The sequence below is a fragment of the Pistacia vera genome, unplaced genomic scaffold (assembly GCF_008641045.1).
Source record: "Pistacia vera cultivar Batoury unplaced genomic scaffold, PisVer_v2 Contig395, whole genome shotgun sequence".
Taxonomy (NCBI): Eukaryota; Viridiplantae; Streptophyta; class Magnoliopsida; order Sapindales; family Anacardiaceae; genus Pistacia; species Pistacia vera.
This window is the reverse complement of record NW_022196218.1, coordinates 1-24,959: the sequence shown is the minus strand read 5'-3', so window position 1 is coordinate 24,959 and position 24,959 is coordinate 1. Positions and strand designations below refer to the sequence as shown.

General features: G+C 37.0%; 4 protein-coding genes and 1 pseudogene across 4 annotated transcripts; all 5 read right to left on the bottom strand.

Annotated features, from left to right (window-relative positions):
• Window positions 1-883: 883 nt before the first annotated feature.
• On the bottom strand, window positions 884-1,785 carry LOC116141189 (UDP-glycosyltransferase 83A1-like). Its single transcript, XM_031426716.1, has one exon. The coding sequence runs from the start codon at window positions 1,783-1,785 to the stop codon at window positions 994-996; it is 792 nt and encodes a 263-aa protein (XP_031282576.1). The 3' UTR covers window positions 884-993.
• Window positions 1,786-3,974: 2,189 nt separating this feature from the next.
• On the bottom strand, window positions 3,975-4,746 carry LOC116141188 (UDP-glycosyltransferase 83A1-like). The gene is made up of 2 exons (XM_031426715.1): window positions 4,379-4,746; window positions 3,975-4,273 (listed from the first exon to the last, which is right to left on the bottom strand). The coding sequence occupies exons 1-2, from the start codon at window positions 4,719-4,721 to the stop codon at window positions 3,975-3,977; spliced, it is 642 nt and encodes a 213-aa protein (XP_031282575.1). The 5' UTR covers window positions 4,722-4,746.
• Window positions 4,747-7,404: 2,658 nt separating this feature from the next.
• LOC116141202 (UDP-glycosyltransferase 83A1-like) lies at window positions 7,405-8,938 on the bottom strand. The gene is made up of 2 exons (XM_031426729.1): window positions 8,363-8,938; window positions 7,405-8,291 (listed from the first exon to the last, which is right to left on the bottom strand). Exons 1-2 carry the CDS (start codon window positions 8,847-8,849, stop codon window positions 7,405-7,407), a joined length of 1,374 nt encoding a protein of 457 aa, XP_031282589.1. The 5' UTR covers window positions 8,850-8,938.
• A 1,038-nt stretch (window positions 8,939-9,976) lies between these two features.
• On the bottom strand, window positions 9,977-11,068 carry LOC116141187 (UDP-glycosyltransferase 83A1-like). Its single transcript, XM_031426714.1, has 2 exons — window positions 10,550-11,068; window positions 9,977-10,479 (listed from the first exon to the last, which is right to left on the bottom strand). Exons 1-2 carry the CDS (start codon window positions 11,034-11,036, stop codon window positions 9,977-9,979), a joined length of 990 nt encoding a protein of 329 aa, XP_031282574.1. The 5' UTR covers window positions 11,037-11,068.
• A 403-nt stretch (window positions 11,069-11,471) lies between these two features.
• On the bottom strand, window positions 11,472-12,921 carry LOC116141186 (annotated as a pseudogene).
• Between the last annotated feature and the right edge of the window lie 12,038 nt (window positions 12,922-24,959).

Below are 24,959 nucleotides of genomic sequence, written 5' to 3'. Positions count from 1 at the left end.
AAGTATAAAGATCCTGCCTTATTCATTTTGTCTAACATTTTTTTTTTTTTTTTTTTGACCTGAGTGTCCGAACTAACTTGCGCATATCTTAACTAATCATCGGAGTATATTAAACACCCAACAAACCTAATATTCCAAAGTAAACCACAAATGTGGTAGGTGATCCCAAAGTGGTTTGAACCCAATAAGTCAATGAAATGAGCAAATCTTTTTAACCATCAAATCAACCTGTGGGGGGTTTTTTGTCCAACATTTTGAACCAGTTGAGCTGAAGTGTTGCCACTACATAGAAGGAATCTATGAATTTTCCATTTTGCATAGATAAAATGAAAAGTATAGAAAATAATTGAGGATGTAATTATTGTTCATCTATAAAATTCTTCACTAGGACTATTTATTCATATTCAATTTTTTCTTGATTATAAACTGATGTTCTCAAAGGGGTAGAGTAGAAAAATTTCATATTATCTCCCTTTTTCTTTGTTAAATTGTTGTTCGAGAATTCTCAGTAAATAGGTTTGCACTTTTATAGAATTTGGTCATTGAATCTTGGAGCTATTTCCGTTGTAAATTAGGGATGTTCAAAACTGGTTAACCGATTTTGCGAATCAAACTAGTTTTTTAGTTCAAAAATTTTCTTGACCGAAACCGAATCAGTTAAGGGGAAAATCGGTTTTAATTTAATAATTTATATATTATTTTAATTTAATATATTTTATAATAAACCGGTTAGTAAAACAAGTTTCGATTAACCATTTCCCATATTCTCCAAAACCGGTAACAGAACCAAAAATTTGGTTTTTTAATTTCTTTGAATCGAAATTGAACCGGGTTGGTTCGGTTTTTACATTTTTTTTAAACACTCCTATTGTAAACCATAACCTTAATAAGTTTAAAATAAACTATTTTATTTGACATGATTCCTGTTATTCTCAACATCAAAATACAATATCCATCATAATTATCAGCATTCTTATAGATTACTGAACAAAATCATTGACTAGACTTCACTTGAGAAATAAATCTCTCAAAATTTTTGAATGAAGATCCACCTTCGACAAGACTTTTTCTAGCCATTTCCTTGATCTTCAATGAATTTGATTTGATACCATCATCACTGATAAGTTTTCTCACCTTTCTTTGTATTTCATGCCTTGTAACAATCCCATTTTCATCCGGGGTTAAATCTAAACCAATCTTCCAGACTTCACAAATGAATCTTCTATTTTGATATTGATCCGCGAAGTAAGGCCAACACAGAAATGGTACTCCCATGCTTAATCCTTCCGTAGTAGAATTCCATCCGCAATGACTTAAGAAACAAGCAACTGAAGAATGAGCTAACACCTTTTCTTGAGCTGCCCATTCAACGATCTTTCCTCGACCGGCAAGTTTCTCTTTAAAACCATTTGGGAACCTGGTTAGCGATTCATTCACAAGGTTTGATCGAACAACCCACAGAAATGGTTGGCCTGAGGATTCAAGACCGAGCGCCAATTCCTCAAATTGTTGCTGATTTAAGGTGGTTGTGCTGCCCAATGCAACATAAATGACTGAACCTACTGCTTGCTTCAAGCCACCTAAGCAAGATGAGTCCTCAGGAATTAAGCTTCCAGCCGAATTTCCAGACTGATTACTTGCAAGTAATGGGCCAATGGGTAAGACTTTTGGAACCAAATCACAGTTCGGCGAGTCAAGTTCATAAATTGAGTTGGAAAGAACCCTTGGAAATTCTGACAGTTTCCGCGGCAGCACAAGTATTTCAAGGAAAATCTTTTGTATCATTGGTTCTTCTGGACAGCTCCAATTGAATTCGTTTTTTTCCAGGGATGAGTTTCCTCTGATATCGATATCCACTCATCAGTCATTGGCATTGCATTCCTACATCAAATTCAATTAGTTATAAGATACCAAACTACATAAAATTAAATTCAGTCAATTATATACTCACCATCATTATCTATAATTCCAGCATCAATAATCTTTTTACATGAAATGAAACGGCCAAGGTTGGTGGTCCATAAGGAACAATGCAGCTCGTGGGATTCCCATTTCGTGGGCGAGTTCCGAGCCCATCCGAGACAAATATCAGCAATAACACAAGTGATGGCTCACATTCATCAGATTGGTTTACTTCTTGATCAGCTCCTTCAAATGACCTGGCATGACTCTGAACATACAATCTTTAGTCTTAAACGGATCATTTCGATCATCGGTTCGATTCCTGGAATCGAAACAAACCTTATCAGGCCCCTTTCTCAGCTTTCTCCGGCATCGTAGCCATGATTTTGGCCGCGTTGAACTCTGTTTACAAAGGTGACCTTGATTCCATGTTCAGCAATCTTTGATGCCAATTTCAGAGAGGTGAACATGACCTTGTGCTGGTATGGAATAAGCAGTAAATGAGGTTCCTCACCATTTTAAGACTTTTGTTACCCTGACTATATGATATGTATCCAATTCCGAGTATTAAATAAAAACGGGTCAGTCATTCTCTTTGCATCAGCATTTAGTCTTTGTGGTGACGTAATTGGCATTTACTGATACCTAAACACTCATGGAACTTGCCAATATGTTTATTTTTGCCACTTTTTACCGCGTTTTATTCCTTTATAATATTTTTCTCATATGCTAGGCAACAATCCACTCCATCCATTACAAAGCAATGATGTAAGTAACTTCACCTCCCGCTAAGTACAACAACAAGTTGTAATAAATACAAGAATTTATCTGTTTATATTTTACAGGTGCCTCTTGAGAGCAATAATTTTGCTCAGCAAGAATTCTACCACAAATTTGAAATTAAAAAGGGACCACCATGTGATATGTGATAGAATTGGGAACCACTACAACATAAGAGTTCGCTTATAAGGGCGATGCATATGGGTTTTACTACAGGATTCAATGTAAGCTGTTTGTGTTAATACCATGAATAGCCATTATAGGAACGACTGCTAATAGAGTTTGGCTTAGAAATAAGAATCCTAATAATTTAAGGTTTCTCTTTATAATATATTATATAAACATAATTCTCTTGTATGAGTGATATAGAAAATTAAACAAATACATTTATTATAATAAAGAGGTAAGGAAATATGTATAATATTAACTTTGTTAGACATATACCAAGATAAATCACGTATGTTTATTTCTCTTATTTATTGCGTAATTTGTGTAATAGTTTATTTTATTTGATCCAAACACTCTTTATCTTTGGATATGCCTCTCCAAATTCATTTGTTATTCATTTTGTTATTTTATGGTGGTTTATTTATTATTAAATTATTTAAATGACTGTACAATCATTGAATGTAGAATAAAACAGTAAATGATATAATTTGGAATCAATTGTTTTAATAGATTTTAATCCAGGCATTCTTACAGAATATGTAACAAAGTAATTATAGATTTCACGTGAACAATAAATCTCTTAAAATTATTGAAAGAAGATCCACCTTCAAAAAGACTTCTCCTAGCCCTTTCCTTCAGCTTCAATGAATTTGTTTTGGTACCATCATCACTGAGCAGTTTTGTCCCTTCTTTGTATCTCTTGTCTTGTAACTATTCCATTTCATCGGGGGTTAATTCTAAACCAATCTTCCAACCTTCACAATATAATTTTTATTCTGATATGATCCCCGAAGTAAGGCCAACAAAGAAAAGGACCTCCCATGCTCAAACCTTCCAGAGTTGAATTCCATCCGCAATGACTTACAAAACAGCAACAGAAGATTTAGCTAAAACCTTTTCTTGAGGTGCCCATTCAACAATTTTTCCTCGTCCATCTATTCTCTCTTTGAAACCATCTGGGAATCTGGCCAGTGATTCAACACAAGATCCGATCGAACAACCCACAGAAATGGTGGCCTAAGAATTCAAGACCAAGAGCTAATTCTTCAAATTGCTGCTGATTTAAGATTGTTGTGCTGCCCAATGAAACATAAATGACTGAGCCTGTCGGTTGTATTAGCCGCTTAACAGTTGAGTCCCTCAGGCATTAAGCTTCCAGAAAAACTTCCTGAACTATTACTTGCTAGTAATGGACCAATTGGTAAGATGTTGGAAATTAGATCACAGGATGATGAGTCAAGTTCATAAAATGTATTGGAAAGAACCCAGATGGAAATTCTGACATTTTGGATATTAGCACAAGCAAAATCAAAGAAAATCTTTTGTAACGTCAAATCATCTGGACAGCTCCATGCGAGTTCGTTAGCTTTCCAGGGAAGAATCTCTTCTGATATCGAGATCAACTCGTCAGTCATTGCAGTTCCTACATCAAATTCAATTAATAATTAGTACCAAGTTATAAACTAGCAGCTACTTTGTTGAAATGAATAGTTTGATTTCTGAATGATACATACTCCTTTGAACTTACCATTAGAATCTATAGCTCCAGCTTCAACGAGATTTGGAATACGAAGTGTCAGGGCCAAGTTCCCTGGTGCATAAGGTAAAACTGCAGCCCGAGGAATGTCCATTTTCTGAGCAAGTTCCAGTGCCCATCCAAAACATATATCAGCTCTGACGCATGTGATATGTTCACAGTCACTTGATTTGTTGATATTCTCAATCAGGGTCTCCAAATGACCTGGCATAACTCTTAACATAGTATCTCTAGTTTTTATATAATCGTTTTGATCATCGCCTTGTTTGTGTCCATCTGGAATCGAAACTAGCCTTATCATGCCCCACTCAACTTTCTCTGGCATTGAAGCCATGATTTTCGCCTCGATAAACTCTGTGTTAACAAAGGTGACCTTGATCAGTTGATCCCACATTCAGCAATCTTTGTTGCCAATTTCAGAAGAGGTGTAACATGGCCTTGTACAGGATATGGAATAACCAGAACATGCGGTTGCTTGCCCATTTCAAGATAGCTGTGTTGCTGATATCCCAATCTTTATAGTTTAATTTCTGGCTCTTTCTATCAGCACTGGTTTTTGTGATCATGATGTAATTGGCACGTAATTTGTGTCTAAAAACTAATAGAAATGTCCATTCTGGTTTGTTTTCAGCCTTCTGTTTTTCCCTGTTTGTTCTTTTATTTGTATTTTATTATCAGAATGCAACCCATTTAAAACAAATCCATCTCCTTCACACAAGGCCGGCTCAAGGGGTAGGCAGGTGAGGCACCTGCCTAGGGCCCCCAAAAAATAGTGTCAAAAAGGGCCAAATTTCTTATAATTTTTTTTTAAATATATTACAAAAATAAAAATATTGTATAATTTCTTATCTAGGCAATCCAAGGGGCCCCCCAAAAAAACCAAAAGTCCTAAATTCATTATAAACTTTTTACATATATTCTCACCCAAAATTTGACAAAATATCAAGTTTGTACCTCTAGTTTCATATATTCTAATTTACATGCCTAAATTAACACATTGAATTTCTTTTAACAATGAAATGATAAAATGGTCATTTACATGTCTCAAATTACTCACCCCCAATTCAATCCCAAAATTCGACATTCACATAAATCATCTCCACCTCTCTTCCGCCGCTGGCCGTTTAGAGTTGATTCTGGTCAATTTTCTCACTAAAATCGACCGAAACAATCACTTTATCATTTTCCAAGTGTTTTCCCAGCCTTGATAGCCCTTGATTTGACTACTTTTTTACGAATCTCGCAACCTAGCTCCACCGCATGCAATAGCCATTTCCGGCCTTTTCGGCATGTACCTGGCATCGTTGGCCTTCCCCAACAACACCATCTTCCTTCCTTCAACCTACTCACCAAAACCCCTATCATACCTCATCCGTTTACTCCGCCATAGCCAGCCACTGATACCTTTTGGGCTGCGACTTCTCAAGTCTTTTCCGGTCAATCCTAGCATTAGAAATCACCCATTTCACTACCCATCACTTCTCCAGTATCTGCTCTCCAAAACCCCCCACCAATCTAACCTCGTTAGCTCGCCAGTCGTCGTCTACCTCTCTTAGTAATTTTACATCTCAAAAGGCAAGAAAAAATAAATTTAAAATAATTTTTTTAATATATACTTTTATTATTAGAAGGCCTCCAAAGTAACTTTTGTCTAGGGTTACAAATGTTCTTGAGATAACCCTGCCTTCACATTACGTATACAAAAGCTGTTGAGCTTGGTTTCCTCATGCTGAGGATGACCCAAAATCCTAAAGCCCAAAAATAAAATAAAGAAAAAATAAATTTAAAAAAGAAGGAGTAGCGCTTGAGTTCCTTTTTTTAGTGGGTGAACAGTGTGAAAAAACTAAGATACTGTTCACAGGTTAAAAATCCGCTGAAGTGAGAGAGAGGCAGTTACACCAAGTTATTTCGGCGACGATCTAACGGTGAATCTTACTCCATTTTTGCTCAAATTTCAAAGAGTTGTTGTTGACGGCAAGATCTTCACATCCAACGGTCAGTTTCTTAATAGCCATTTTTTTAATGAAGTTTTACCTCTAGAAAGATAGTCAAATCAAAGAGTTTGAGTTATAGAATATCGGTCCGTCTGTCCTTCTTAAGCCTGACGATCGGAAGGTCATCTCTAATCTGATCAACCTGATTTTTTGTCAGAACGTAGAAGACGTTTGACTCTTCAATCTGGATAGTTGGTTTTCAATTTTAGTCGCTGAGTGTGGAGTTTACAGCCTGCATTTTGGGTGCTTTGTGATTTTACTCCGTCTTTTCGTAACTTTTTTGTGTATTTCACTTTGTTAAAGTTGTGATAAAGCTCTAAATTTGTGTGGAATATTGTTAGTGAATTGTGGCTATTATAAACACTTTTTTTATTATAGTGGGTTTAAGTGGATCATTCGATCCCGTGGTTTTTCAATCTCTTCACATTGAAGAGGTTTTTTCACGTAAAATTATTTGTATATCTTATAAATTTGATTGTTATTTTCAAGCATATTTGCTCGAAGGTTCATTTAATTAGAAAATATTTTGTTAGTGAATTATTTTCTTTCAAAAGCATTGCTGAAAAGCTGTTGGAGGAATCAAGAGGCTAGATATACCTAGGCCTAGTTGCGGCTATTAACATCCAGGTAAAGAATATATTCCTTGATACAATCCAAGTATTACATTCAAATAATTAAACATGTACTGATCACAGAATACAGAAAATACAATATTTTCTTGAAGAAGGTTAGCTTAGCACAAATTTAAATAGATGGGGATCGATTTGGGTGATAAATCTATATTCGATTTTAGCATTTGTTTTAATTTATCTTCAATTCTTTTACTTATATATCAGTACTATATATTAAGATTAGTTTTATCTTGTTCTCAAGGTTATTTACTCCAGTATAAACAAGTAGCTTTATTTGTAACCATCATTTTTTTTTGTCTTTCACTTATTGGTTTGCATTCAACAAGATGAACTCCATACTTTACTAATCAATGGAATATCTATTATTATATCGGAATTTTCAACATTGAAATTAACTAGACTTCATCTGAACAATAAATTTCTGAAAATTATTGAATGAAGATCCACCTTCAACAAGACTCCTTCTAGCCATTTCCTTCAGCTTCACTGAATTTGCTTTGATATCATCATCACTGAGCAGTTTTTTCACCTTTCTTTGTATTTCATGCCTTGTGACTACCCCATTTTCGTCTGGGGTTAATTCTAAACCAATCTTCCAACCTTCACATATATAATTTTTATTCTGATATTGATCCCCGAAATAAGGCCAACAAAGAAAAGGAACTCCCATGCTTAAACCTTCCATAGTTGAATTCCATCCGCAATGACTTAAGAAACAAGCAACAGAAGAATTAGCTAATACCTTCTCTTGAGGTGCCCATTCAACAATCTTTCCTCGACTGCCTATTCTCTCTTTAAATCCATCTGGGAACCCGGGGAACGATTCAGTCACAAGGTCTGATCGAACGACCCACAGAAATGGTTGACATGAGGATTCAAGACCAAGAGCTAATTCATCAAACTGTTGCTGATTTAAGGTTGTTATGCTGCCCAATGCAACATAAATGACTGAACCCATCGGTTGTTTATCAAGCCAGCTTAAGCATGTGGAGTCCTCAGGCCTCAAGCTGCCGGCAAAATGTCCTGAATGATTACTTACTAGTAATGGACCAATTGGTAAGATGCTGGGAACCAAATCACAGGATGATGAGTCAAGTTCATAAAATGAATTGGAAAGAACCCAGTTGGAAATCCTCACAGTTTGAGCAACAGCAGTGGCAAATTCAAAGAACAACTTTTCTATATTCGAATCAACCGGGAAACTCCATGGGAACTCTTTACCGTTCCAGGCTAGAGATTCTTCAGATAATGAGATCAACCCATCATTCAACGCAGTCCCTAAATCAAATTCAATTAATCATATAAGTACCTAACTATTTATGAATCAAATTGAAGTAATTTATACTTACCATTAGTATCTATAAGTCCTGCCTCCAGAAGCTTCGGAATGTGAAGTGCCAGAACCAAGCATGCTGGTCCATAAGGTATAACCACAGCCCTCGGAATTCCCATGCTTTGGGCAACTTCCAGTGCCCATTTAACAGATATATCAGCAATGACACATGTGATCTGCTCACTGTCACTTGATTTGTTGATCTTCTCAATCAAGTCCTTCAAGTGACCTGGCATGACTCTAAACATACTATTTCTAGCCTTAATAAAATCGTTCCGATCATCTCCCTCTTCAAGTCCATCTGGAAATGAAACCAGCCTCACCGGGCTCAACTCCTCAGCTTTGTCTGGAGTTGAAGCCATGATTTTCGCATGAATAAACTCAGTGTTAACAAAGGTGACCTTGATTCCATGTTTGGCAATCTTTGTTGCCAATTTCAAAAGAGGTGCAACATGGCCTTGTGCAGGATATGGAATAACCACTACATGCGGTTGCTTGCCCATTGCAAGATAGCTAGATTCACTTCCACCAAACTATATGCTAATTCTTAATATCCGAACCTACACTTCGCTTCTGGCTCTTTTTATCAGCACTTTTTGTGACCAAGATGTAATTGGCATGTACTTTGTATCCAAATATTAATTGAATTGTCCATTACGGTTTGTTTTCACCTTTAGTTTTTTCCATGTTTGATCTTTTTTCTTTGTATTTTACTTTCAAAGTTTTTCCATGTTTGATCTTTTTTCTTTGTATTTTACTTTCAGAACGGCAGCTACAAATCCATCTCCATCACATTACAAAAGCATTGCTGAAACAAATCCATCTAATCAGTCAGAGCCAAGTTCTGATAAACTTTTGGAGGAAGCAAGAGGCCTGGTTGCCGGGTAAAGAATATATTCCTTGAATATAATCCAAGCATTATATTTAAGGAATATATTTTTAAATATGGAGTAACATTACTTTTAAATATACATCTACTTATCACTGAATATAAAAGTACGCTATTTTCTTGAAGGAGGTTAGCTCAGCAATAGTTTGGACCACAAATTTAAAAACTGATGGGGGACCAATTTAAGTGATATATCATTCTCTAGCTTATTATCTCCATATAAACAAATATCTTTATTTGTAACCACAAACTCTTTTTTCTTTGAGTTATTTCAATTTGCATTCAACAAGATGAACTCCACTTTTTATTAGAATCAACAGAACATTTATCATTATTTCAGAATTTTGAACATTATCATTAACTAGACGTCATTTCAACAATAAATCTCTCCAAATTTCTGAATGAAGATCCACCTTCAACAAGACTCCTTCTGGCCATGTCCTTCAGCTTCAATGTTTTTCCTTTGATACCTTCATCACTGAGCAATTTTGTGACCTTTGTCTGTATTTCATGCCTAGTAACAATCCCATTCTCATCTCGGATTAACTCTAAGCCAATCTTCCAACCTTCACAAATATAATTCTTGTTCTGATTTTGATCCACAAAGTATGGCCAACAGAGAAATGGGACTCCCATGCTTAATCCTTCCAATGTTGAATTCCATCCACAATGACTTACGAAGCAAGCAACCGAAGAATGAGCTAACACCTTCTCTTGAGGCGCCCATTAGACAATCTTTCCTCAACCGCCTACTCTCTGTTCAAAACCATCTGGGAATCTAGTGACCGATCCCGTCATGAGGTCGGATCGAACAACCCAAAGAAACGGTTGGCCCAAGGATTCAAGACCAATTGCTAATTCGTCAAACTGTTGCTGATTTAAGGTTCCTGTGCTGCCCAATGCAACATAAATGACTGAGCCAATCGGTTGTTTGTCAAGCCAGCTTAAACAAGTTGAGTCCTCAGGCCTAAAGCTTCCAGCCAAATGCCTTGAATTATTACTTGCAAGTAATGGACCTATCGGTAATATGCTGGGAACCAAATCACAGGATGATGAGTCAAGTTCATAAAATGAGTTGGAAAGAACCCAATTGGAAATCTTGACAATTTGGTCAACAGCACACAGAGCTCCAAAGAGAACCTTTTGTGTCTTTTTGTTAAATGGAAAGCTCCATGCCAATTCATTAGCTTTCCAGGGAAGACTTTCCTCTGATATTGAGATCAACCCATCACTCGTCGCATTTCCTACATCAAGTTCAATCAACTATGAGAACAAAACTATAAATACATCAAATTCGAATAATCATATACTTACCATTCATATCCAGAATTCCAGCCTCAGTCAGCTTTTTTATATGAAATGACAGGGCTAAAGTTGCTGGTCCATAAGGTACAAATGCCGCTCTAGGAATTCCCATTTTCTGGGCAAGTTCAATTGCCCATACAACTAATATATCAGCAATGACACAAGTGATCTGCTCATTGTCACTTGATTGGTTAATCTTTTCAATCAAGTCCTTCAAGTTACCAGGCATAACTCTTAACATGGTATTTGTAGTCTTATCAAAATCTGTTCGGTCCTCCTCTTGTCCAATTCCATTCGAAATTGAAACAAACTTTATCAGGCTCCACCCCTCAGATTCCTCTGGCATTGCAGCCATGACTTTCGCCGCGATCAAATCTGTGTTAACAAAGGTGACCTCAATTCCATTTTCAGCAATCTTTGTTGCTAATTTCAGAAGAGGTGGCACATGGCCTTGTGCCGGATATGGAATAACAAGAACATGCGGTTGCTTTCTCATTTCAGATAGCTTCAATCCCACAAAACTTTCAATTCTATTTGATATAATCTATCTTATGTATACTTAAAACTATCAACCCATTATGGTTGGTTTTCACTTCTTGTTTTCCATGTTTATCGTCTCTTGTTATCTTATTATCCGAATGCCAGCTATCAAAAGCATATCCATCTGCACTAGATTCAAAAATAAAAAAACAATGCTGAAATATCTTAGTTATGCAGCACAAGGTCTAATTGCAGTTATTGATTTCATCCTAGTAAATGATGTTCGATATAATCCAAGTCTTTTTATCTTTCTTTAGCTTTCAGCCTTGTCATTGCTTACAAAATACTGGTATCGATAATAACATTCATGAGATCACTTGTGAATATTAATAAAATAAAAAGAATCTTGCACGTATATTTTATGGACAACTATTTTGAAATTGACGGGGACAAATCTATGTTAGTAACTTCATCATTATTAGGATTTATTTGTTTCATTTTATTTATCATTGTCATATTTCAAGAAAAGCCAAAGAAACAATATTAATTCAATGAATTAGCTCATCTACAGAGCTCTTTACAATATTTTCATTACATTACAAAAGGCTATAAGTGGCTAGAGTCTAGAGACGTATGCACTCAACAATTTGAACTCTAATTTTCTAGAATCATTATTTCAGGCATTCTTACAGAATATTGAACTTAGTAACTAACTAGACTTTATTTCAATAATAAATCTCTCAAAATTTTCAAATGATGATTCACCTTCAACAAGACTATTTGTTACCTTTTCCTTCAACTTCAATGCATTTCCTTTGATACCTTCATCACTGAGCAATTTTGTGATCTTTATTTGCATTTCATGCCTTGTAACAATCCCATTCTCATCTCGGGTTAATTCTAAACCAATCTTCCAACCTTCACAAATATAATTTCTGTTCTGATTTTGATCAATAAAGAAAGGCCAACTGAGGAATGGGACTCCCATGCTTAATCCTTCCAGGGTTGAATTCCATCCACAATGACTTACAAAGCAAGCAACCGAAGAATGAAGTAATACTTTCTCTTGAGGTGCCCATTCAACAATCTTTCCTCGACCGGCTATTCTCTCTTCAAAACCATCTGGGAATCAAGCAACCAATCCCTGCATGAGGTCGGATCGAACAACCAAGGGAAACGGTTGCCTGAGGATTCAAGACCAAGAGCTAATTCGTCAAACTGTTGCTGATTTAAGATTGCTGTGCTGCCCAATGCAACATAAATGACTGAGCCTATCGGTTGTTCATCAAGCCAGCTTAAACAAGTTGAGTCCTCAGGCCTAAAGCTTCCAGCCAAATGCCTTGAATTATTACTTGCAAGTAATGGACCAACGGGTAATATGTTGGGAACCAAATCACAAGACGACGAGTCAGGATCATAAACTGAGTTGGAAAGAACACAGTTGAAAATTTTGAGACATTCGACAACCGCAAGAGAAGATTCAAGCAAAATCTTTTGTATCTCTTCTGTTAAGCTTAAAGAGTATTCGAACTTTATGAAACAAGAAATCCTAAGTTCTGAATCAAGCAATATTCACAGTATTCAGAAGAGAAAATAATAAGAGCATAAACAAAAATAAAGAACACACAGCAATTATAGTGGTTCGGTAATCAGTTGATTACTTATATCCACTCTTCAAGGCAGTAGGGATTTATTTACTATATGAAAGAAAATCTTACGAAGCTTGTAGATCCTGTTTACAAGATAGATTCCCAGGAAAATCCCTCTGTAATTACACCCGAAACAGACCCAAGAATACCTCGCCTCTCATACATCAAAACAATGGAATTAACATATGATTTATACATGAAGAAGGGAATAAATCTGTAACAACCAGACTTACCAACGCCGTTTGATCCCATCTCACGCTTTTCAAGCTTCCACCTCAATCATCTTGCAACAAACTCTCTCTCTCTGTAAACAACAAGGAAATTTAACTCCCCGGACATCCCAAGTTTGCATTTAAAAAAATGACCCTAAAAATCTTTTTGAATTTTTTTTAATTTAGAAAAGCTGACGTGGCACACTTAGGATTTATTAAACATGTAAAATGGGTTAAACTAAAAAAATTAAAAATATGTGGATAAAATCATAATTAATTAAAGTTGTTTAAATTTTGAAATTTGAAAATGAGCCCCCACCCTTCAAAATCGCTTAATCGAGCCATATACCCAAAAAAAAGACCGACGAACACTATTCATTTCTCTGTGATTTCCGACGACTACAGTGCTTAAATTCCAACAAATTTTCAATCCTAAAGCTTCCTTACACAAAATCATGGCTGACATTCACAAAGAGGAGGAAAACCCAACCCCACTCCAAATCCTAGACTCCGACGGCGTCAGTAGTTCAAAGGTTGTCGAAGATGACGCTTCGGTGGATCATCTGATGAGTGAAGGTGGTCCATAGGCAGAGGAGACGACGGCGGCACAAGAATAGAGAGAAGAATCAGAAAACGATTCTGAAGAGGAGGACGCCGGCGAGAATTCAAGCGAGGAGGAGGACGCCAGTGAAGAAATCGTACGTTTTTTACTTGTTTTTTGAATTGGATGAGAAAATGGATTGATTTATGAGAATTTGGGGGAGATGTAGTTGGTTTTATTGTTATGGTGGTTGTGGCATTTTGTCGAGCAGTTGGTGGGCATTGGTGGAGTGGCTTTGTTTCGGTTCCAGAGGATGGGGGAAGGCAAGGGAGGCTGTAGGGAGGTTATTTCAGGGAGTTTGGTAGGCTGAGGATGGTAGGAGGTGGCAGAATAGAGGGGCTGGAAGGCTGCCCTGCATATTGGCAGTGCTACGCACGTTGTACGAGGCCAGCCCTGTAGGGCTTGCATGATTGTTGGCTATGATTGTACCAAACAATCATGCAAGCCCTACTGTAGGGCTGTAGGGCTTGCATGATTGTTTGCAGGGCTGGCTATGATTGTTGTGTTAGAAGTGTTAAATTGTGGGGTTTTTAATTCATATGTTGGTGGGGTTTTAGCTTTGGTGATTATTTAGATGTGTTTTTTTGAGTTGTGGGGATAATGGTCTTAATTGTGGTGATCCTTAAATTAGTGATCTTATGAATTTGTATGTTATGAATGAATGTGTAACGGTGGTGCAAGTGTTATGTTAATGTTGTTATGTGTGATACTAATGTTTGTTGGTTGTGCTTGAAGTGTGAAATGAAAGTTTTTTTAATTCATACGTTGGTGAGGTTTTAATTGAGTGATTGTTTAGATTATTAGTTTGTAACACTGAATGAATGGATGTTGTTGATGATGGTGGTAGAGGTAATATTATTAAGTGGAAGACTAAGTTTGCATGCTTACTTTTCAATTGATGCTTCGGTTGAGTTTTAGTTTAGTGATGTTTTAGATGTGTTTTGAGTTGTTAACTGTTGTGATGGCAGGATTAGTAATGAGCTGTGCAGTATGGTTTTTATATTCATTTACATTTTATGATGCTTCTTTTCTTTTCTTTTCTTTTTTTTTTTGTTTTTTTTTTTTTCTCAACACTTGAAAATATTAGTTGAAAAGTTCATTGTATGATGCTTTTCTTGTTTACAAAGTATTTTTGGCAGCCTATTAGCGTTTTGGTTCTTTCTTTTCTTTTTTTTTTTTTTTTTTTTTTTTTTTTTTTTTTGCTAATATTTAGTTTATATCGATTGTGCAGATTTTCCAAAGCGTAAACTATAAAGACTATGGGTTGGAGGTTGTAAGCGATAAGGTACCGTACTTCCCTGTAAGGGTGACAGTTAGGTCGAGTTGGCAAGTTTTTACGAGAATAATGAATATTTTACGAGAACAGAAAAAGGGTTTAGACTGATTCAAAGAGAATTATTTCGGTCATTTTATGAACATCGGAGAAAATTGGAAAAAAGCGTTCTGGGGGCAGGGAGTGCATTATATGTTGCTGCACTCAATTAAAAGCAAAAAAACAAAAAAATGTGGTTCGTGGTGGATGGAAAGACACTACGTTTTGGGATGATGGAATATGCCTTGATGATAGGCTTAAGATGTGGGAAATTACCAGATGTGGTAAAGCAAGAGAGAATAAAGAACAGTAGGGCAGCCGAAAACTTGGCTAGAAAGGTTTTAGGGCGAAAAGCGTCTATTAATATTACGAGACGCGATTTAGAGGAGAGGTTAGAAGAATGTGGGTATAACTCTTCAAAGAGGTTCAAAATGTGTCTAGTATGGTTCGTACATTTGATCCTAATGCCTTCTGACTCAACAAAAGCCGTTAATATGGATTGGGTGAAGTTTGCAAATAACATGGACTTCTTTAATGCTTATCCATGGGGATGGGTATCATTTACACTAACCATGGACTCCTTGCAAGGAAAAGACATGGCGTTAAAGCAATCCCAATCTGTCAAGAAGAATAGACCGAGCATGTACAATTTGTTTGGTTTCCCATGGGCAATGCAGGTAAATATTAATAGCTTTTTGTTATATTTTTTGTATTATATGTGTTTTAATTATGATATGGACTGTTTTTTTACAATGTAGGCTCGGATGTATGAGGTCGTCCCTGTCCTGGCTAAGGCGGGGGGGAGGAAGAAGACTTCGGATGAGCGACTGCAATTTTCTAGGATGTTGCGGTGGCACATCGAGAAGTGTACCCATTAGGATTATGACAAAATAGACATAGAAATTCAAGCGGCTCGGGTAAGATTAAAGGATTAAGCTTTTGAATATGCACTTGCTTTTAAATGAGGCTTAAATCTTATTGATTTTGTTTCTTCTTGCAGGGAGTCTTCCGTCCCTTCCTCACCGCCACTAAGGGTGAAACGGGAGAGGAGTATGTTACATCCTTCAAAGCACTGGAAGATGAAGCATATGAAGGGATAGATCGCCTAATGCGGGACCTAGAAAGGGTCACGCATGTGAGTGTAGTTGCAGGGGCACTTCTTGAGAATGTTGTTGACACCGAGGATGATGAAGCTCCAATCGGCGGCAGGGAGGAGGAGGAGGAGGAGGAGGAAAAGGTTTGTACACCTCTACCCAATTGGAAAATCGGTACAACAAGTACCGCTTTGTCGAGGCATCGGGGTCGGGAGAATGAGGTGGTTGACCTCATAAACAGTCTGTTTGAGAGTTTTACAACAGACATTTATGAGAGGTTTGAGAAGATGGAAGAGTAAATGAAAAGGGTGGAAGAGAAAGTTGATAATGTGGCAAAAAAAGTTGGTAAGGTAGAGGAGGAAGTTGGTAGAGTATTGAAAGTGGTTGAAGTGCAACCTGAGCTGAAAAGAGAGAGCCGAAAGAGTAAGTTTGTCAAATCTCCTTACACCATAGTAACGTATGGAAAGAAAAGGAAAATGAAGAAAAAAATTGAGGAAGTCCACAAAAGTGGAGAAGCAAAAATGGAAGAGGTTAAGGAGGTTGCTGGAGGAAGTGGGGAATTGATAATGGAGGAGGGTGAGGCGGGACGCGAAAGAAGTGGGGATGTGCAAATGGAGGAAGGGGGAGGAAGTGGGCAAGCGAAAACAAATGAGTTAAAGGTCGATTTGTATAGGCCAACAGAGGAGGAAAAGAAAAAATTCTTCTATGCCTATTACAATGAATCTGGAAATGATGCCCATGTGAGGTGCAAGACCGGGGATTATCCCCGGGACTAGTTTGAAAAGATGTTGACGATGGGCAGGTGGCTTGACGACTCGGTTAGTTATTTTCCCTTATTTTTGCTTATGTTTTCCATGAGGTATTGTATACTTATCATGTTGTTTTTATTTGATGCAGCACATCAATGAGATATTGACACTCATGAGGCTACGACAGAGCAATAATGGTGATATATTGTATCCCGATATTGCCATCACCGATGTGGTCTTTGGCCAAACGCTAGTAACGACATATGACACTTTAATGAAAAAGGTCATTGGTAGAGGTGCAGCAAAAGGAGGCAAGCAAAAAAGATTGGGCACAGATGATTTCGACGGCGTCCTTGATAATTTTCAGTTTGATGACAAGATCATGCAGTATGTATGGGGGGAAAGGCCCAAACATGACCACAGTTGGGCAAAGGTTAAAAGAGTATACTGCATCATCAACATCAAGGATATACACTGGATAACCGTCGTCACGCTTCTAGAGGAAGGCTTGCTAAAGATCCTTGACTGCAACCCAAGTATTTATCGAGAGAGGCAGTTGGAGACGGAGTTAGAGCCACTATTCGTATTGTTCCAGCGGCTATTGCGCGACAGTGGGATGTTTCAGCACTTCGGTGATGAAGTACTAACGAGAAAGTGGCCACTCAAGCGCCTTCCCGTCCCGACAAATGACTCAAGGTAAATTTTGTATAAAACTTACATAATACAATTGTTCTATAAGCTGATTCTAATGTTAATGTCTTCCTCCTATTGTAGTGCTGATTGTGGGGCATATGCACTGACATTTATTGAGTTCGACATGACCAACACCCCGATGGATGGCTTGAATGACGAAACAATGAGCAAATGTCAGGAGCACTGGGCTGTTGAGTGCTTCCATGGGCATATGGATCCCTTTTGACTAACCAGAACCCAATCCAAGTCATTGTTGATGCTGTCATCAAAAGGTATGGAAGTTGGACTTAGAATTTTGTAGTTTATGTGATGTTGTCTTATTGGATTGTCTTGAATAATTGGATTGTCTTGAATTGGATCAGCTGGTGTTGTTAGGCGTCAGGTTGTTGATACTTAGGTTGTGGTGCTGATGCTGAAGGTGTGCCGAATAATTTTGGAGGATGGGGAAGTGGCTGAAAAGAATGATGAAGATTTATTTGTTGATACTTGGGTTGTGGTGCTGATGTTGAAGGTGTGCCCTACTTTTTTTTTTGATGTATATAGGAGATTTATTTGTTGTACATAATGTTATCATTGAATGTAATTGACACATTTCAAATTAATACAAAAGCAATTCAATATTTCTCTCCCTCTTTTGAGTTTGAGTTTATTTAATATTCTTGTTACATGGCCTTGATGCGTTGATGAAATTAGGTTGTCAAATTTAGGAGAAAATATAGAATTAATATGTGTTGGTGATTTTAGTTTGTCAAAATTCAGGAGAAAAGTTGGAAAAAATATGTATTGTCCATGATCGCTTAAGCGATATATAAGCGACTACATATATCGCTTAAGCGACAAAGGTTTTTCCATAGAGGATCGCTTAAGCGAGACAATAAATTGCTTAAGCGATTGTGCAACTGGACAGATCTTGATTCTGCCTCGGACTTGATCGCTTAAGCGACCAAGGGTAAAAGCAAAGAATCGCTTAAGCGATACCATGTATCGCTTAAGCGATCGTGCACTTGGGCAGATCTTGATTCTACCTCGGACTTGATCGCTTAAGCGACCAAGGGTAAAAGCGAAGAATCGCTTAAGCGATACCATAAATCGTTTAAGCGATCGTGCAACTGGGCAAATCTTGATTCTGCCTTGGACTTAATCACTTAAGCGATCCAAGGATAAAAGAGAAGAATCGCTTAAGCGATACCATGAATCGCTTAAGCAATCGAGCACCTAGGCAGATCTTGATTCTGCCTAGGACTTGATCGCTTAAATGATTGTCGATCGCCTAAGCGATGAAGGGTAAAAGCGAAGAATTGCTTAAGCGATCGTGCATCTGGGCAGATCTTGATTCTGCCTCAGACTTAATCGCTTAAGCGACCAAGGGTAAAAGTGAAGCATCGCTTAAGTGATCTTAAGATTTGCTTGTACGTGATCGCTTAAGCAACTAAGGCTAAATACACAAGATCGCTTAAGCGAGAAATCAAATCTCTTAAGCGATCCAGTGTATTCGGATTATTTTTATTGTCTTTCAAAAGATCGCTTAAGCGATTAACACTATCGCTTAAGCGATGAAAGCTTATCAACACTAGATCGCTTAAGCGATGATAGGATCACTTAAGCAATTCCTTTTATTTATTTATTTTTCTTGTAATAGGTTGTCCCATATTTTTTTTTAAATTAAATTATATTAAATTACATTAGTTCTTTTACGTCTATATTAAACATATATGGTGTACGATTAGTTCAGTGGACCAGGATCTGTCTTGTGTAAGTTGATTTGATTATTTATATCACTTAATCAATTTTCTTTTAAATTAAATTAAATTAAATTAGTTCATTTACGTCTATATTAAACATATATGGTGTAGAATGTTTACGTCTATATTAAACATATATGGTGTACGATTAGTTCAGTGGACCAGAATCTGTCTTGTGTCAATTGATTTGATTATTTATCACTTAATCGATTTTCTTTTAGATTAAATTAGTTCTTTTACATCTATATTAAACATATATGGTATAGAATGTTTACGTCTATATTAAACATATATGGTGTACGATTAGTTCAATGGACCAAGATCTGTCTTGTGTCAATTGATTTGATTATTTATATTACTTAATCGATTTTCTTTTAAATTAAATTAGTTCTTTTACGTCTATATTAAACATATATGATGTAGAATGTTTATGTCTATATTAAACATATATGGTGTACGATTAATTCAATGGACCAGGATCTGTCTTGTGTCAATTGATTTGATTATTTATATCACTTAATCGATTTTCTTTTAAATTAAATTATATTAAATTAGATTAGTTCTTTTACATCTATAGTAAACATATATGGTGTAAAATGTTTACGTCTATATTAAACATATATGGTGTACGATTAGTTCAGTGGACCAGGATCTGTATTGTGTCAATTGATTTGATTATTTATATCACTTAATCGATTTTCTTTTAAATTAAATTATATTAAATTAAATTAGTTCTTTTACGTCTATATTAAACATATATGGTGTACGATTAGTTCAGACCATGACCATGATTATATTTTAATTAAATTATTTCTTTTACGTCTATATTAAACATGGTCCATAAACTTGGAAAAGAAATATTGAAGTAAATTACCCTTAATCGCTTAAGTGATACAAGGATTCGCTTAAGCGATCCCGTCTATTTAGCCTTGGTCGCTTACGCGATAAATTCTTTCGCTTAAGAGATCCTGTCAATTTAGCCTTAGTCGCTTAAGCGATAATAAATCGCTTACGTGATCTTGTCAAAGGCAGAATAAAGGTCATCCGAGTATAGTGGATCGCTTAAGCGATCCAGTATGTTCAGAATTAGTTGCTTAAGCGATCACTTACAAGCGAGGATCAGGATTACTTAAGCGATGCTTCACTTTTTCCCTTGGTCGCTTAAGCGATCATGTACAAGGCAGAATCAATGGGTGCCCAGATGCACGATCGCTTAAGCGATTTACACTTTTACCCTTGGTCGCTTAAATGATCAAGTCCGAGACAGAATCAAGATCTGCCCAGATGCACGATCTCTTAAGCGATTTATTGTCTCGCTTAAGAATCAAGCGATTATTTGCTTTTACCCTTGGTCGCTTAAGCGATCTAAGATCGCTTGAGCGATCAAGTCCAAGGCAGAATCAAGATTTGCTAGATGCACGATCGCTTAAGCGATTTATGGTCTCACTTAAAAGATTCTTCGTTTTTACCCTTGGTCGCTTAAACGATCAAGTCCGAGGAAGAATCAAGATCTACCAGTTGCACGATCGCTTAAGCGATTTACGGTCTCACTTAAGCAATTCTTCGCTTTTACCCTTGGTCGTTTAAGAGATTCTAGATCGCTTAAGAGATTAAGTCTGAGGTATAATCAATATCTACCTAGATGCACGATTGCTTAAGCGATTTATGTTATCGCTTAAGCGACCAAGGGTAAAAGCAATTTATGTTATCGCTTAAGCGATTCTTCGCTTTTACCCTTGGTCGCTTAAGCAATCAAGTCCATGACATTATAATCATCTGTCCAGATGCACGATTGCTTAAGCGATTTATTTTCTCGCTTAAGCGATCCTTTATGAAAAACCCTTTGTCGCTTAAGCGATATATCTAGTCACTTATATATCGCTTAAGTGATCATGGGCAATACATATTTTTTCCAGCTTTTCTCCTGAATTTTGACAAACTAAAATCACCAACACATATTAATTCCATACCTTCTTCTGAATTTGACAACCTAATTGCATCAACACATCAAGGCCATGTAACAAGAATACTAAATATAAAGGATGATTTATTCAAGGTAACAATAAAATTTAAAACATAAAAAATTGAAAACAACAACTCCTCAACGGTTGGCCTTGGCAACTCTCTCAATTTCATCCTTCTTCGAACCTAATTTTTTGGATCTGTATGTGATTGATTCTGGCAACTGCTTCTCTTATGGCCAAGTTGCTTGCAAATTGAGCACTTATTCATCCTCCGGGGAACCTCAAAGGCTGATGGAATATGCTTAACTCTTTTTCTCCCCTTTTCTGTCTTCTTGAATGGCGGATGGATGATAATGTCAGCCAACTCTGGCAGCACTATCCACTGCTCTTCTGGAGGAACCGGATATATCTTTCTGAATAAGCTAGCATGTAGTGATTTTCCATATAGAGAGGGGAGAAAGTTCCATGTAAATTCTTGAACCAAAATCCAGCTTCCGTTGGTGTTTCAGTGTTGCTAGTGCATGAGGACAAGGTAAACGTTGAATGTCAAGCACTTTACAGCTACAAGTTTTACTAACAAGGTTAACTAGGGCATCCGGACCATAATCACGCATGATGCACTCTTGAGCATTAAGAGGATAGGCAAACAGTGCATTTGACAGTTCCATACGTTCTCACAATAATTTTTCAACTAACGGAACAAGGGTTGTAGTAAAATTATCTGACTTTGTATGACGCTCATGGAACCACCATGACAATGTCCTCTGGATTGCATCAAAAATGGCAACTATTGGAAACTCTCTTTCTATTAACAACTTCGAATTTATGGACTCGGCTATGTTCGTGGTCATGACATCAAATCTTCTTCCAGGAAAGTAAGCTTTACTCTATTGCTCGAAACCAACATCATACTCAAGATACTTAGCAATTCTATCATCCTTGATTCAGATTTGTTGGAAGTGCTCCTCGAACTCATCAACTCGATAAGCTTTTGCTGTCATGTAGTATGTTTGAAGGAGGTCGGCACACTTAAACTTTTGTTTTATGTTCTCACTAAGGTGCCTCATATAAAATCCGTGATGTGCTTGAGGATAAATAGTGGCAATCCCCTTCTTTATAGAGTTGTGCCTATCAGATATTATGCATAACTCGTCACTGTCAGGCACTATCGTATGTAATTGCTAAAAAATCCAAGTCCACGACCTGTCATTCTCAGAGTCAACCACACACCATGCAACGGATATGTGTGATTCTCACTGTCCTATGCAGTGGCCACCAACAATGTACCTCCACACTTTCCCGTCAAAAAGCAACCATCAACAACCAACACCTTTCTCATGTTTACAAAACCCCTTATAGCAAAACCGTAAGCAACAAAAAAATATTTAAACATCATATTCTTGTCCCACTTCAAAGTCATCTTGCTACCTTGGTTTGTCAACTGAAGTATATAACGGTACGCTTCTAATATTGCGTACCCATGCTCCGACGTGCCCCTCACAAAATCCTGTGCATGCTATCTCCCTTTCCAGCATTTCCAATAACTAACAGCACATCCCAACTCTGCGCACACAAGTCTCTGAACGTCTTTAGGAGATGACCCTTCCCTTCAACGAACTGACTTTTGATAAATTGTCCAATAACATCAGCAGAGGCTTGTCGATGCTCACCTGAAATATGTCTCAAACCACATGATTGCTCACGGGTATATGTGCTAAGAATAAATTTTTTGGACTCCACCAACCTTCTACCATAAACCCGCCACTTGCATTTTCGGTCACAACATGCAACCGTCACAACCGTTGAATTAGACTTTTTGGTGATGAACTCAAAATTACCTCTCATGGCAACAAGTTTTAGCTTCCTCACCACTTCCTCTTTGTTGTCAAATAAATACCCTATGCACAACTCCAATCCATCCGTACAAACATGAGTTGATTCACTACTACCTGCAATTGCCCCCTCTGAACCTACATAAAGGACCATGGTGTTCTCTTCCTCACAAACTACACCTTATACATAATCTGTATTTAAAGGAATCTCTACATCTACGGGAACATGTACGGGGTCCTCCTCCTCAACATTTTCATTCTGCCACACATGACCAACCTCTTCTACAATGTCCTCTTCACCACCCAAATCACCGTCTACTCTTGATTTTTCAACTAACAAATCAATGCCCTCGTAGTTTAAATAAGAACCAGCCAAATCTTTACCAACTTCCTCATTATCCCCTTCCTTTGAACCAACTTTCAACGGTTTATCTACAAAAGAAACCCTTTAAATCGGCCTCAAACCATTATCGGCCACATCAATCATATATAACTTCACACCTTCATCCAACTTTAATATAGTAGGAGGTACCTTATAATGTTCAGGAACTCTGCTTAAAACATACTTCACAACTATATCACTACGTGAGCAACTCAAATCAACTCATCAAAACTAACCCATATGCTCACAGCAATTGGTATAACTTCTTTGCTCTTCCCAATCTACTTCCAGCAACTTTCTTCCTCCACCCACTCACCAAAATATTCAACACCCAAAACAACGTGTCCTATGTCTAATAATAGCCAAGTACCTATAATGCAAGAAAAAAAATATTATTAACTGATGTATTAAGGGTTGAAAGATTTTAAAAAGCAACTGCAAAGTCGCTTGAACGGTCTGGTGTATCGCTTAAGCGATATAATGGATAACTCGGTATAAATAAGTCTGCTCGCTTAAGTGATATTATGCCATTTACCTTATCGCTTAAGCGATCTGCTGCTATACATCAGACTTATAGCTGATCGCTTAAGCGATCTTCTGCCATATACCTGTTCGTTTAAGCGATCTATGAACTGCTGCATTATACCAGACATATCAGATCGCTTAAGTGATCCATCATATCCAGAACACATTTTCAGTCATCTCCACCTACAATCGGTGCTACCACCCCCAGCTACCCACAATGCAAGAAAATATTCAACAAATTTCACTCCTTTCAACTTCCATTACATCAAACACAACCCAACAACCTAAACAACTAAATCAAAATCATAACCAAACCCAATCCATCATTAAATCTTTGTAAATCAAAATATAAAATGGAAAGGGGAGATACACATACCTGGGCGAAATGTCAAGAGGAGGAGGAGGAGGAGGAGGATCTGTGGTGGAGAAGATGTTAATGGCGGAGGAAGAAGATAGTGTTAATGGTAGAAAGAAGAAGATGTATAAGACGGAGGAAAAAGAAGATGTAAATGAATAAGAAGATGCAGAAGAAGAAGAAGATGTAGACGAAGCTTACAAGAAACAAAAACCAGGGGAGAAATGTGTTAATGTGGTGGGATGAAGAAGAAGAATGTGTTTGGGTTTGTTTGCAAGAATTTCGACTCTTTGGGGACATATTATAATTTTTAAAAGATTACACAATATTTATTAACCCCTAATCATGTTTAATTAACCTAATCAATAACAAGGCTATTTACTTAACACTTTCAAATTATATGGCCTTTTAATAAAATACCCTGTAAACAAGAGAGAATAATCGAGAAAGAGAATGGAAGATTTTGGTCTAAACCAATTTAGGTTGCCAAACAAATATCCTGATGAAAAATTCCGGTTATGCCCCTTTTCTTCCTTCTAATTGCCCTTACCAAACATATGAAAGTTTGACTCCACATAGGCACAAATCAAGTGCCACATCAGCACTTCTTCGTGACCTCGAAGGCTCCATGGGAATTCGTTAGCTTTCCAAGGAAGATTTTCCTCTGATATTGAGATCAAGCCATTATTCATTGCATTGCCTACATCAAATTCAATCAATTATGAGTATAAAACAACATATACATCAAATTCAGATAATCATATACTTACCATTAGTATCTATAATTCCATCCTCTATGTAACGCCCCACTTGAGATACGTAGCAAGGG

Bases quoted from the DNA above. Each gene is read 5' to 3' on its own strand.
- LOC116141189 (XM_031426716.1), bottom strand. From the start codon at position 1,785: ATGATACAAAAGATTTTCCTTGAAATACTTGTGCTGCCGCGGAAACTG.
- LOC116141188 (XM_031426715.1), bottom strand. From the start codon at position 4,721: ATGGCTTCAATGCCAGAGAAAGTTGAGTGGGGCATGATAAGGCTAGTT. The intron at 4,274-4,378 runs GTAAGTTCAAAG...AATTTGATGTAG, and splicing joins TGGAGCTATAGATTCTAATG to GAACTGCAATGACTGACGAG.
- LOC116141202 (XM_031426729.1), bottom strand. From the start codon at position 8,849: ATGGGCAAGCAACCGCATGTAGTGGTTATTCCATATCCTGCACAAGGC. The intron at 8,292-8,362 runs GTAAGTATAAAT...AATTTGATTTAG, and splicing joins AGGACTTATAGATACTAATG to GGACTGCGTTGAATGATGGG.
- LOC116141187 (XM_031426714.1), bottom strand. From the start codon at position 11,036: ATGAGAAAGCAACCGCATGTTCTTGTTATTCCATATCCGGCACAAGGC. The intron at 10,480-10,549 runs GTAAGTATATGA...AACTTGATGTAG, and splicing joins TGGAATTCTGGATATGAATG to GAAATGCGACGAGTGATGGG.